General features: G+C 43.7%; 2 protein-coding genes across 4 annotated transcripts in view; one reads left to right on the top strand and one right to left on the bottom strand.

Annotated features, from left to right (window-relative positions):
- The window catches only part of STAT1 (signal transducer and activator of transcription 1), a 36741-nt gene extending 30784 nt beyond the window's left edge, over positions 1 to 5957 (top strand). The window contains exons 24-26 of one of the 2 annotated variants that reach the window (XR_002481080.1): positions 659 to 761; positions 4736 to 4953; positions 5930 to 5957. Coding sequence is in view for 1 of the 2 variants with exons in the window: in XM_021703083.1 (XP_021558758.1) it covers positions 659 to 761; positions 4736 to 4750 (118 nt within the window). In the remaining variant the exon portion in view is untranslated. The other variant, XM_021703083.1, reaches the window with a different exon arrangement.
- Positions 1 to 13719, bottom strand: part of GLS (glutaminase) — a 98298-nt gene that overhangs the window by 7386 nt on the left and 77193 nt on the right. The window contains exon 18 of one of the 2 annotated variants that reach the window (XR_002481081.1): positions 12493 to 12852. Coding sequence is in view for 1 of the 2 variants with exons in the window: in XM_021703084.1 (XP_021558759.1) it covers positions 12696 to 12852 (157 nt within the window). In the remaining variant the exon portion in view is untranslated. Of the gene's footprint in view, positions 1 to 12422; positions 12853 to 13719 lie in introns of those variants that run through there. The other variant, XM_021703084.1, reaches the window with a different exon arrangement.

The following is a 13719-nucleotide window of genomic DNA, read 5'->3' as shown; positions in this document are numbered from 1 at the left end:
AACTGATACTTTGAAAAAGTATAAATAAAATGAACAAAAATGGATCAGAGTGGGAAAGTAGTTCTTTTCAATGGAGGAAAAGGCCAAAGTGATGATTGAGATACATTTTTTTTCCGCTTGCTTTTATTTTGTTGTTTCATTTTATAAAAGGTAGACAAAAATTTGGAAAAATCATTGTCAGTTATTTGGCCTGCAGCACTGTCTTGGGGTGAATGGATGTAGCCTTCATGTAAAAACACTCTGGAGCAGCTTTATCTGCATACAAACCTCAAGGTAGGGACGAGGGACTCCCCAGACATGTCTCTGGAGCTTCTCGGGCCAGACTCAGCCCCGAGGCGCCGGCCCCTCAGGGTGACGCGCTGCCCGCGCCCGCCCCCGCCCGCACCTTTAACCAGGCAGGAGCGGCGCGGGTCCCAGGCCTGGCTACCTCTCACTCACATCTCCAGAGTCCTGGACGTTTCCCAAGGGGCCGGGCTGGGGACAGGAGCCTCCCGCCATCTGTACTTTTCCAAATGTACTGCACAAGCGGGTGCACTGAGCCGAAATAAAGATCTCAAGGGATCATTCCATCGCAGGCCAAAGACGAAATGTCGAAGTTGGCACCACCGCTTTCACGATCTTGGTGTTAACATTTCCTTTTCCTTTCTCCCCATTTTAGTCACCCCTCTCGACTTCAGACCACAGACAACCTTCTCCCCATGTCTCCTGAGGAGTTTGACGAGGTGTCGCGGATAGTGGGTTCTGTCGAGTTCGACAGTATGGTGAGTACCCCGCGGGGATGGTGTCGGCGCTCTCGCCGAGCAGGTGCTCTCTGGGGCGGGGAGGGTGCCCGGCAGCCGCTCGGCTCAGCTGCACGATATCGGAAGGTGCCTCTGGCAGAGCCAGCGAGGGTGTTTTAGATCAGCCCTGATAAGTCGGAGCCTGCTGTGCTTAAACAAGCTCCATCATCACCAGGATGCTTTATTCCTGGCCCTCTGCACCTTCCAGAAACTAAATGACATTTCAAATACTGAAAAATTCCGCCTCTGCCCTTTGAAGTTGTCCTTGTAGAAATTTCATATATTAAGGAACTACCGTTTCTCTGATAAGAAAATGGTTTCCTTCGGTCTGTTATTTCAGCACTGTGTCTGGGTGCAGGCGTGTTATTTTTAGGAAGAGAGAGGACTGATGCTTGGCAGTTAACAGCCCTTACAGAGGCTTCAGCAACGACAGTGGTACAGTTCCACCTGCTTCGTATTTGAGGACTGATTTGGGCTGCTCGCACCTGGGGTGGTCGGGCACTTGCCAGGAGTAGAAGGTTCTAGGAGTGAAAGAGTTATGAGTGTCATGACCAGAATAGGAACAGGGTTGTCCACAAAAGAGAGAATCTAGTCCCTCTAGGAAAATGTTTTTTCAGTGAATCAAATGGTATTGTTTGCCTGTCGGGCCAAAATCCTTCCTCTTAAAGACTTTTTTTGGTTGGCTGGAATTTTGCTGACACTGTTTAATTTTAAGCTCTTTTCCACGTGAAGCTATTCCAGTCTATTTGTTAAAATGTGTTTACTCCTTTAAAAAAAGTCCTCCCTGAGTTATTACCGTCCTTTCTTCAGTCAGTTTCTTGTAACTGGTGCCTGGCACAGACCATTTGCTCAGGGGCGAGGCAGGAGGGCAGGGAAGGGGAGGGAGAGGTGGAGAGGGTGCCGTCCTTCAGACACCCGGGGTCGTGTAGCCGTGTGTGCACGTGACATCAGTAATACCTGTTGAGAGTCAAGTTTCTGGTATGTAACTTCTTTCTTAGTCCCTTTTTCTCACCTGAAGAAGCCCAGGCTCAACTCTTTAGAGACCATGATTTCTTACACATTCCTGATTGTTGAGAATGAAAAAAGTCACTTCTGTTCCTGTTAGCAAGTGTAAAATGGACCTTTTGCGCATCCTCTGTTGGAATGTAGCCCCTGAGTCTGCTATAAAGTGCTTTCTAAGCCTGACTCAAAAATGGAACAAATATAAAGCCCTGTTCCAAGAGTGTAAGAGCTGTCGATGGAACCACAAATGGCTGCCCTCCTTTGTTGTGCTTTAGCAAGTTGCATTATCATCACAGTCAGCAGCACCATTAATAGGTGAGATTTACCGTGTGCCGGGCACTCCGCCAGTAGTGACTTCATCAGTCTTCACAACCCCCTTCTGAGTTAGCGGTTATTGTTGTTCTCAGTTTTACAGTGTGGAAAAGGAGCGCCCCCCCCCCCGCCCAATCCCAAATTGTATAACTTGACTAAAATCAAACAGCTAGTAAATGGTGGAATGAGTATTTGAACCCACCCGGTGAGTCTCCAGCGTGCATACTGTCCACTGTCCTGGAATGCCTCCCAGAAAAAGCAGAGCTTCATCGCGTTCAAAATATCCACCGCACAGAAACTGTTTGCACAGGACTCATTAGGTCTCACCCCAGTTTATTAGGACAAAGGCAGCACGGCCTTTGGATGAGAAGCCCGTGTTTGGGATTCAGAAGTCAAGAGTTCCAACTCTGTCATCACCGTTATTCCCCTTTGGCTTTAAGAAAATGAGATGGATTAGTTGTCTCCATCTGTGCAGATGGTGTGACTTACTTTGTCTGTGTTCTTGGGATGATACTGGGAGAGCAATTTAAATTCTCTATTTTAAATAAAGGCCAGGAAATGGACACCCCTCCCCCCCATAGCCATTCCATTCCAGATGACTTCATTCATGTCATGTGTAGGGCAGAAGAAGTCTGTTTTACACACACACACACACACACACACAGAAGTCTGTTTTACACACACACACACACAAAGTCTGTTTTACACACCACACACACAGAAGAAGTCTGTTTTACACACACACATGTAGGGCAGAAGAAGTCTGTTTTACACACACACACGTAGGGCAGAAGAAGTCTGTTTTACACACACACACGTAGGGCAGAAGAAGTCTGTTTTACATGCACATACACACACACACAGACACACACTCTCTCTCTCTCTCTCTCTCTCTCCAGGTTAAACCTTTAGAAGACTGAAGGAGCTAGGAGAGGTGATAATCTGGACAAGGCGCTGGCTGGACAAAATAGAAGTTGGATTAGTCCCCAAATTGGGTGGACTCTACTTTGTCTCAGATGATCTGTCCTTAACCTTGGCCATGATTTCCAGTCAGCATCTACCCCTGGCAGGAGAGCATATGCTCTGAAATAGAGCAGCCTCTCTCGGAGCTGGCTATTTCAGCCACGTCTGCAGCTTGCAGCTCTGGATTAGGGTCAGGAACAGGAGGACCACAGGCCCCTGAGGAAACTGTCCAAGAGACACAGAGCACCAGTGTTTTCTGCAGGATGACTTGAGTATTTGTTTAGTCTGGATTTCCTGTACAAACTTCTTCCTCAGGGACTATGTGAGAACCAGTCTACCCTCCTGCCGGCCTTTGGGCAAAGCTGATGATAACAGCAGGAACATTTATTAGCCATCCTCTGTTTCCATCTGCTACACTAGGCATTGTACGTGGTATCTCATTTAATCCTTCCAGTACGTTCTTCTTCTTTGGAAGGACAAAGACCTTGAGATTTAAAGGGGTTGGGTCACACATGCCAGTAAGAGACGGTGACAGGATTTGGATCCAGGCTTTCCCTCCTTCTGTCTCTCTCTCTTTACCTCTCTCCAAAAGTCCACTCTCAGACTCTACATTTCAGCCACACACTGAAACATAGGGGCAAAACCTTCATTGTGCTTTTAATCCAAAATAATGTTCGTCAGAGCCCACTGTGTCCTACCCACCATTGACCACTTAGGATTAAAAATAATGGACTCATTATAGAAACAACTATAAATTCTTACAAATTCCGACTCCCTTGTTTTGGTCACTCTGTGGCTTCCTAAGTAGGTATTAAAGGAATTCCCCAAAACCTTAAAATAAAGGGCAGTCCCCAAGAGGCTTACAGTCTAGTCCTGTGTTTTTATTGGTATGCCAGGACGCAAGGAATTTTCTGTTTCAGAGGGCTGTTCTCTGCACTGTAGAATATTTAGCAGCGGCCCTGGCCTCTGCCCACTAGATGCCACGAGCACACCTGCACCCAGGCACGACAATCAAACCTGTCTCTAGACATTGCTGCAGGACAGACTCAGCCCTGATGAAGAGCACCTGGCCCGAGGGGACAGCCCGGCAGGGACGTGAGCTGGGAAGTCGGTGGCAGGCTGGGATTGTTTGGACGCTCAATTTACTGCCCACAAGGTGCCCTGCTCCGGGCAGCTGGGCAGGAGGCACTGCGGGGGGAGGGGAAGGGCTTCCTCATAATTCTCTGTCTCTAATCTGTACCTGAAAGACATTATTATTCCTACTGCGTGGCCTTTAAGGAACATTCATCATCTCCCCCCCGCCCCCATCCCATCCTCTGGCTGGCACACAGCTCAGCACTGCCTCGTCCTTGTTTTGTGGGAGCAGATTTGCCACGTTGCTCTGCCCCCAGACTTGCATAACAGCAAAAAGCTTTGTGCAGCCTGGATGAATTGGCAGAATGAAGCCGGCAGGCTGCAGAGGAATAATCCATCAGCTTAGATGATATAAAAGGTCTCGATTAGTCTGGGAAAAAGGATAAACAGCACATGCTGAAGGCTCTCTAATTCCATGGTGGTTATTTGCTGTGGAAGTGTCTTCCTGCTACCCCATTGTAGAACTGACAGGCCGAGTTAGAGATGTGGATCTGCATTTCACAAGAGCTGTGTAATAAACTTAACCACATTTTATCTTTTTACAGATGAATGCAGTATAGAGCATGAATTTTTCTCATCTTCTCTGGCGACATTTTTCCTTCCCATCTGTGATTCCCTCCTGCTACTCTGTTCCTTCACATCCTGTGTTTCTAGGGAAATGAAACAAAGACGAACAAATTTGCTGCAACCTGTTGATAGCAAGTGGATTTTTCCCTAATTCAGAAACGTGTTACTCTGAAGGGCTTCATGCATCTTATGAAAGGTAAAATTGAAAGGCCCTCTCCGTAGAGTGGGTTTTACAAATGAACAATATCCGGATACACTGAAAACATCAGGGCTAAAATGAGAATCCTTGGGGACAGGTGAGGAGTCGAGCAGCACTTAAAATGCTGTGCACAAAGTCAGCGCCCAACTGTTACAGGCTGTTGGATAGATCACACAGTTACTTAGGGAACTTCTTGATGTAGGGTTGACAGATTTCTATTCTGGAGAATTCTTATTTGTTCCCTCTGCTTTAAATATGGCCGGAGGTTTTCCATTGGTTTACCTATGAAATCGTTCAAAGCTAAGTCATGCAGAATTACGTCAATGGTCTATCAAAGGTAGCCATCCTGTATCTGGGCAGGGGGTCAAAGTTGTGTCCTTTATTTCATTACATTCTCCACACTGGCCATTTAAAGCTAAAGGCAAACTCTCTCCCTTGGGAGAGTTAGCTTTTCTGTTTGTTATGGCTTTATGATACTGGCTGGTATCAGGAGAAGGAAATACGTTTTCCAGACCCTTGAGTAGTTTTTTTCTGTTTAAACCTTAACATCCAAAGCTGAATATATTCCGCCTTTATCACGGTCACTAGTAAATGAAATTATCTTCACATCTCTGTCAAGGGAACCAGGCTATTAACAACTGCTCTCTCAAGACAAAAATCCTGTTACTCTTCAAAAAGTTGTAGTTAGTCGTAGATCTAGACCAAATCTAGAAATTTAATTCGTGTTTCTTAAATGGGTTAATGTGTCTTTATTGTTATTAGCTGGTAGGTAGTGTTAGTCATAAAATTTTCAAGTTGAGAAGAAAAAATAGGGACTGACAAGTAATTAACCAGAGATCATATGAGAATCAAACAATTTGAAAACTCGTCCTTTGTAACTGCATTGAGAATTGCATGTTTTTCACTGATAAATGTGTGTCTCGGACAAATACATTTGCAAATGGTTCCATTATCTCTCCTGTGCTTTTTCTAGACTGCTTTCTGGTGTTTCGTGAAGCGTGTTCTGTTACTCCCCGTCTTCCTTCACTAGCACTGACACCGCCCACGTGGCTTAGCGGGGCGGGTTCGGCAGGGTCCTTCCACAGAACGTTCGCAGACTGCTGTCTCTGTAGCTGCGCCTTCATTTCCCCGCCGTCGCCACCTCGGTTCTATTAGTACGTAAATGCCATGTTTTTCGGGTGGGGATAAACTTTTCTCAAAGTCTATTTTAAAATTTAAACTATATGTATTGCATTAAATATAATCTGCACGTGGTGCTCTCCTCCTCTCAGTTTTTACGTAAGACCACATGAACCTGACTGGCTTTGCATTGACTTTTTAAATTGAAATGAGGAAGGAACAAAGAAGAGAACATTAAAAAAAATATTGTTTCTAATTGTCGGCATTTAACTGCTAGTGTGTTTTGGCCCTTTGAGAACAACCTGGCGTGGTTTCGTTTTACCATGCCAGCCAAGAGATTTTGGTTACTTTTGAGAAGTACTGAAACTCTGACGTTAGTCTCTTACAAACAACTTTGGCGTAAAGATTTTAGAAGTTCCTGGCATTATGTGTAGGTTTGATGTTTTTTCTCATGTTTTTCTTACCTATGCTTAGACATACAAACATGTGAGTCCTTATTTTTGAGTAAGGCTGATAACAGCACGTTCCTGAGCACTGCCCTTTCTTAACCCGCTTGCAGTCTGAACTGCTGTGGCCGATGGGTCGGTGGAAGACAGGCAGGAAGCAGTATTGGAATGAGCTGCAGTGAGAGCCATGAAAAGCAAACAAAGTGCTTTGGTCTTGCTGACCACAGCTGCCTCCAAATGCACAAAGAATTTGGCAGTTAGTTTGAAAGGGAGTTTGGTACTGCTAATGTAAGTTTCTAACTTAAGAACACATGGCAAGTGGGACTCTGGTCTCCAAAGCCACATCTCAGACCCACATCCCAAGATTAGAGGAGCCCTTTCCGAGGAGTCACTGCGCCCACGTCTAAAGGGGCCATTTTTCTCCAAAGATGTTGTAAGCTAGAAAGCCATGGCCTTCTGAAAGTAAAAGGCACCGTGTGCTGGAAACAAAATAGTGTCATGAAAGACATAATCACCACTTAGACATAAATCTGGCGGGCTAGACTTAACTATTGTTCGAAGAGTTGTCAGGGAAGAGTGGTACAGGCTTGAATGCTGGCATCCTAACAAATAGGACCTCTCTCATCCATGTATCTGCAGTATTTGCATCTAGGAAATATAAAGTTCCTTTATAATAAACATGGAGAACTGTATTTCTCCAGTAGGTAAGGCCCTCCCTAGCCATAAGTTTGTATTCATGTATAATTGATCATCATCGTGAGTCACCACGTAGATCCTGGCTTACCGATGTTTGTGAGTTTTAAGAGTACTTCTGGCGTGGTGTTTGTGGAGGGTTTGATAAGCATAGAACTGTTATGTACCACCTGAGAACAATCTCTCCTTATTAAGGAAGGAGATTTCTGAGATGGCAATAAATGATTGAGCCATTTATTCAGCATTAAATGACTGAAAGCTATTTATTGCCTGTAAGCTAAAATGGAATATTAAGTCTCAATAAACAAAGGACTCCTTTCACTTCTGACTATCCCAGGGAAAACAAGAAAAAAAAAACCTAGGAATTGTTTTGAAAACTGTGGTACCTACTGTTTGAACTGGGATGCTGTTCCCAAAGCAAGGGGTATTTACTTGAGTGGCTTCTTTTGGTTAGTTAAGACTCATTCACTATACTAGTTCATCAAATATATATTGAGCACCTGCCATGAGCCAGGCACTATTCTAGATGTTTGGGAAACACTGGTAAACAAAAACCAAGATCCCTGCTTTTGGAGCCTAAGACATTTTGAGATACTGGATCATGTGTTCTAATTGCCTTACTTATGAAAACATAAGATTTTGTGAAACATAGCCAAAAGCTACAGATAACTTAAATTGCTATATAAAACTATGCACAATTTCAAGGAAATGGCATTTAAAACAGTTTTAGGAAGGCTAAAGATAATATGGTTTTTAGAACCTACTAAGATGAATTTATATAGCCCTTAAAAGATACTGACAATCACACTCAGCTTCCAAGTTTTGGTAAACTAACTTCAGGTTATATGCGTATGCTATACTAAGAAATTAAACCTCTTACTTGGCCAATTGAAAAAACTACCACACTTAAGCAGTTTTAAACGTATTAAATTTATATTGGGCATACAAAGGTAGAGGTTCCTCAATGGCACCTTTGACAGGAAGCTAATAAAAGGTATTGTATTCTCATACTATGTAAATTCTGTGTTTCTTAGCGCCATCACACCACTTTAATGCCCTAGTGTTGGTGTGTTGGCAGCCTTTCCCCATTTTTTGTACAAGTATGAAGCAGTTTCTTTTTGTTATTATGAGTGCTTGTTGGACTCAATTCTAGTAGGCTCTTTAAAAGACGTGGAGAGGGGCGCCTGGGTGGCTCAGTCGTTAAGCGTCTGCCTTCAGCTCAGGTCATGATCCCAGGGCCCTGGGATCGAGCCCCGCATCGGGCTCCCTGCTCTGCGGGAAGCCTGCTTCTCCCTCTCCCACTCCCCCTGCTTGTGCTCTCTCTCTCGCTGTGTCTCTCTCTGTCAAATAAATAAATAAAATCTTTAAAAAAAATAATAAAAATAAAAATAAAAGACGTGGAGAGGGGCGCCTGGATGGCTCAGCCAGTTAAGCATCTGCCTTCGGCTCAGGTCATGATCCCGGGGTCCTGGGATCGAGCCCCACATCGGGCTCCCTGCTCAGCGGGGAGTCTGCTTCTCCCTCTGCCTCTTCCCCTGCTTGGGCTCTGTCTCTCTCTCAAATAAATAATATCTTAAAAAAACCAAACCTGTGGAGAGGCAGCTAGGGGCAAGGCTGGGGTGCATGGAGGCCTGGGATCAGGTTCAGGCTCCAGAATAGAAATAAAATGTCCAGTCTTTGCCCCTTTGTAATAACTGATTTAATTTTCTAATCCTTCCCATCCCCAAACACACCCTTCCCAGATCTTCTAGTAATCACATCCTTTCTTTATATAACTATAAAATACCCCGTCCCCAAAAAGCCCCTTTTTAAAGTGCCACCTAACACATTCATGGGCTGCTTCCCTGTGTTATCTGGTCTGTGATTCATGAATTTACTCATTTTACTATGAAGGTTAGTGAGTGAAATTAGGAAGATTACCCAGCCCTTGTAAACAGTCCCGCAAAACTAAGACGCTCATGTTGTATCAAGGATAAGCATAATTTAATGCTTCCATATCTGGTGTCACTCATCTGTTTGTCTCCCCTGCACTGTGGGCTGCCTCTCTGTGGGGGTGTATATACCATAGCTCCTGGTGAGCTAGGCAAGGCTGAACACTGTAGCACTTACACTTGTCTTTAAAACTCCACAGACAGGTTTTTAGCTAATTTGCAACTAGCCCAGTTTTCTGTCCCTAGTGGGCACAGTGTGGTAGGATGCAAAGAACACGAGACTAAGAGTTCTGTATCACAGCCCCCTCTTGGGTCTCAGCTTCATCTATGAGAGTGGGATTAGATTAGAGATGTCTGATGTCTCTTTCAGTCCTAAAATGTCAGTAACGCAGACAATTCACACCGTCTGACTACTATTGCCAAGCAAATTACTTTGTGACCAACAACTTCGATAGTTGAAAATGGCAGTCGTGGTATTCTCATACCATCTCTATGGTTAGAAAACCACACACTAAGCCTAACCATGTAGACCAGGGGTTTCTGGCCTTGGAAGCGAATGCCATTCCATATACCCAGCTCGTCCAACTCAGACCCTAGTGTGGGGGTACTAGATTCGGCTCCCTAAATAGAGGTCAGGGCTTTGTGAAAACCACCTCTCTTCTCAAAGGTGGTTAGAACCCCTCCTAGTGAAGGACCTGTTTAATGACTGAATTCTATAGATACTGAGTGTGTCCTAACTGCAAAATGATAGTGTTCGCTTCTAGAGCACTGGAAACATGCCTGTCCACCCTCCCCCCCCTCAAGGATGAACTCCTTACAGGATCGTCCTCTCAGTCATCGTGATAACTCCAGCTGCCACCCTGCATAGTACCTGGCTCAGAGGAGGCATGAGAAATTGATTTGAGCCAACTAGATACAGTCTGTATGCTCAGCAGAGTTCCCAACCCAGTGATGTAATAAAACCTTAGTGGTTTTAAAAAATTCATTTTTTACAGGTTTTTTTTTTTTTTGGATACATGTATTTATTACACTGTAAAAAGCAACACTACCTGATTTCATTTAAAATAAATATTTCCCAATTTCAGAATACTTACAACTTATAGTTTTAAGATTAGATTCAACTTTGGGAGGTTCTGGAAGCAAATACATTCATAGCTGTACAATCCCCAGGAAGAATCTAAATCCAGCATCGGGTCATTCAGTCCCCACCCGACAGAAAACAGCATCAAATGGTCGACAGCAAATCCAGCTCTGCAGCTAAAGGGCAGTGTGGGGCAGTAGTGGGACACAGCACATTGCACCCCAAAATGAGATCATTAGAATTGAGACCACCAAAAACAGCAACGTACATGAAGCTTTAAATAAACATGACCACAGAGAGCTCTCATGGTACAGAAAAAGCACTTAATGATCCTAAAGCCAAAACAAAAAGATCTTTGGAGTATACTGATGGCGGCAGTTAAGAGCACAGTCAAAAGCACTGAAACCAAGAGTATTTGTTATTACCAGCCAGAGCAGGAACCAGCGCAGTCATAAATAACCTCATGGGTAAATAAGGGCACATTTGACTAAACCACAAAGATTTTACAAAATAGTTTTGATCTGACAAAAAAGATGAAAACTCTGTTTCCAAACAACAGTTAGAACCTCTTTTCATTAAAGCCTCAAAATTGTTGGTAACCTTTAAGCCACACAATGGAATCATCTTAATGTTTCATTTTCATCACACAAAGCAAGCTGCTGTGTGAGCGAAGTTATTTCAGTTGTTTTCCGCTAAAGAACATCTACCGCTTATTATCTGCAGGGATAGTGCGGTTCCTCTACAGCATTTTGCAAATACTACCTGTCTGCATAGCTAGAGAGATCCGTGGGGCAGGAGTACAGCGGCAGGGCCAGGTGCCCACCCACCGTATTCCCCACAGAAGCGCACACGTGGGCATGGCTTCGTGCCTGATGCGGCTCAGTGAAGGAACACTGGCCACGGTTCCTCCAAAGGAGGTGCTGTCAGGGCAATGGCTGAAGCCACTGACTTCGACTGGAAGCAAAAATCAAAACATTTGGAGGCTGCTAGAGGGGGGAAGGGGCCCTTAGGCATGATAAAGGTTGGAAGCAGCAGTATGTGCTGATAGAAAAGGAAAAAAAAAAAAAAAAGAACTTGCTGAATTTGCTACATTATAACAGCTAGCATTCCTATAGTTGAGGATTTTGTTCATTTCGCTAAAAAGGACTTGGGAAAAGCCCACTTGTATGTGTATGTGCCTGTGTGTGTGCTTAATATCAGAAAGCCTCATTAGCAAACCCCTTTACCTCTGAGGTATGATAGGATAAAGCAGAGGTGCAGTTCCTCCCGAAGACAGACAGTGGGTCTCCATTGAAAATGAGATGGCCTTTTCTTATTATTAAACTATAGAGCCCACCAACAATTACCAGTAGAGAATCAGGAGAAAACTGGAGTGATCTCGTGGTCCCCCAAATAGAACAAATATCTTGATGCCTTTAATTACAGGCTTAAAAATAAATGTTAAGTGTAACAGTTCCCATACCATCATAATAACTTCGGTAGCTTAGAGCGTTGATCTGAATTTATCCTCAACTTTATCCTGGAAACTGAAACATAAAGAGCTGCAGCAGCACATCCCTTCCTTTTTTAGGTTGATGAATTTGACTAATTTGTACTTAGCTTAGTAATTTGTCTCTGGTTCATCGCCTGTAGACAAATGGCATAGTTGTAGTTCGGATGCCAGATACGTGAGGCATTTTCTGACTTTCGGTGGAAAACGTGAAAACTGCATAGTGTGCCAGCACCCACATTCCCAGCTAAAGCAAAGAGGCAAATAGCTAAATGTCTGGGAAGAGAGGCTGGACTAAGGGGCATATAGAAAAAGGAATTTTTTTTTTCAAAAGTATTATAGAACTATATTCACATATATATTTTGGTCACCAAACATATCTTAAAACAGATTCCCTGATAAAGCCTAATCAGAATTGGTCTATGCTACTAACAGCTGTGAACTATTTTAATTTTTAAAGAGTCACGCCATGAAGCTAGGGTGATGGGAGACATTTAAAACACATAACCCTAAGTGCATATAGTTGTTCGGACACTCAAACTAAATCTACATTTGAAGTCCTGAAAAATCACACTCTTTTTGCTTCTGAAGGCAGCCTTGACCCATCTGGACAGACTGTACAACAGAACTTAATTTATAAATGCCTAAGTTCATCGTACAAACTGAAAATTCACAGAACACACAAAAATAAATCCTGAAGACCACACAGTTAAGCTAGCATTGGTAACTATTTCTTTTACATCAAATTATACAATGCACGAGGTAAATATTGCTCACATTATGGAGGGAGATTGTTTTATTTCTATTTTTTCCCAAAGAGATCAGATTTGTCCTGTGTGTACAATGAAGAAAACTCCAGTAACACTGAAATGACAAATGTTGTAAAATATACATCACTACCAGATAGAAATACACATGTTCTTCATAATCATTTTCCACAATTAAATAGGTAAGTGATTTATATTTGGGGCTTAAGACCGTTATAACAATCCATCAAGATTCTTATGGACCGTTTGATTTTCTTTTCCGTTGTCGGAATCTCCTTGAGGCGTATACTGGACTTGGTATTCTTGGAGGATTTTAAATACATCGTGGTGTCCAAAGTGCAGCGCTTCATCCATGGGGGTGTTATTCCACCTAAATGGGTAGCACAACATGGCCTGGGTCGTAAGATAATCTCCGTAAAAAGATGATAATCCAGCGTTCCTAGATGCTAAATGCAGGCTTAAGGGCCATTCAAATTTGGCCATTTCATCAATGTTACAAGTAAAAATTGAGATACAGAAATGGATTCATAATTCAAAAAGTGGTCTCACGGGCCACTTGAGATATGGGGAGGAAGGGAAAGCAATCTTCTACAAATGGATCTTGTTCACATATCTAAGTGCGTATGGAGGGGAAGTTCTAGTGTGGACAGATACAATGGACTCCTCTGGGATGCCGGAAGTTTAATTTCATGAAAAGCCCACAGGATCGCTCCCTAAATAAAATGTCCAAGGAAAACTCAGGTATATAACACCCATCACCCTATCCTTGGATTGAAAATTTGTGTTCCTGTCGATTCAAAATCACAACAAATCTCGGAAGTCTGGAAATGACTGTGACCTCATTAGAGCCCAGACACACACTGGAGGAGCGGCATCGGCCCCAGAGGGATTGACATTGTCCTCATCTCTGGTAAGGATGGGAACCCAGGGGCTCAAATGGACCACTGCACCACCAGAACAGTAACGACGCTTTCCATTGTTAAGTGTGTTTCTGGGGTGTGCTCCTCAGTGAGAGAGGTGAAGACTGAAGATAAGAGAAAGAGCTGCCAGCAGCGATTAACCAGCTCAACAGCCTTTGGAAAGAAGAGAGAATGCTGTGAAACTCACAACGCAAGTAAATGAGAGTGTGAGAATCGGTCCCCTAATTCTTGACAAACTCTTGAGCCTCTCTTCCTCTCTCCACTGAACTTCTCCATGGCTGCCAGGTGCTCAGCCTCCCACTTTGTCATGTGCTACT

This window comes from Neomonachus schauinslandi, chromosome 3 (genome assembly GCF_002201575.2).
Source record: "Neomonachus schauinslandi chromosome 3, ASM220157v2, whole genome shotgun sequence".
Taxonomy (NCBI): Eukaryota; Metazoa; Chordata; class Mammalia; order Carnivora; family Phocidae; genus Neomonachus; species Neomonachus schauinslandi.
This window is presented reverse-complemented; position numbering and strand designations above follow the sequence as displayed.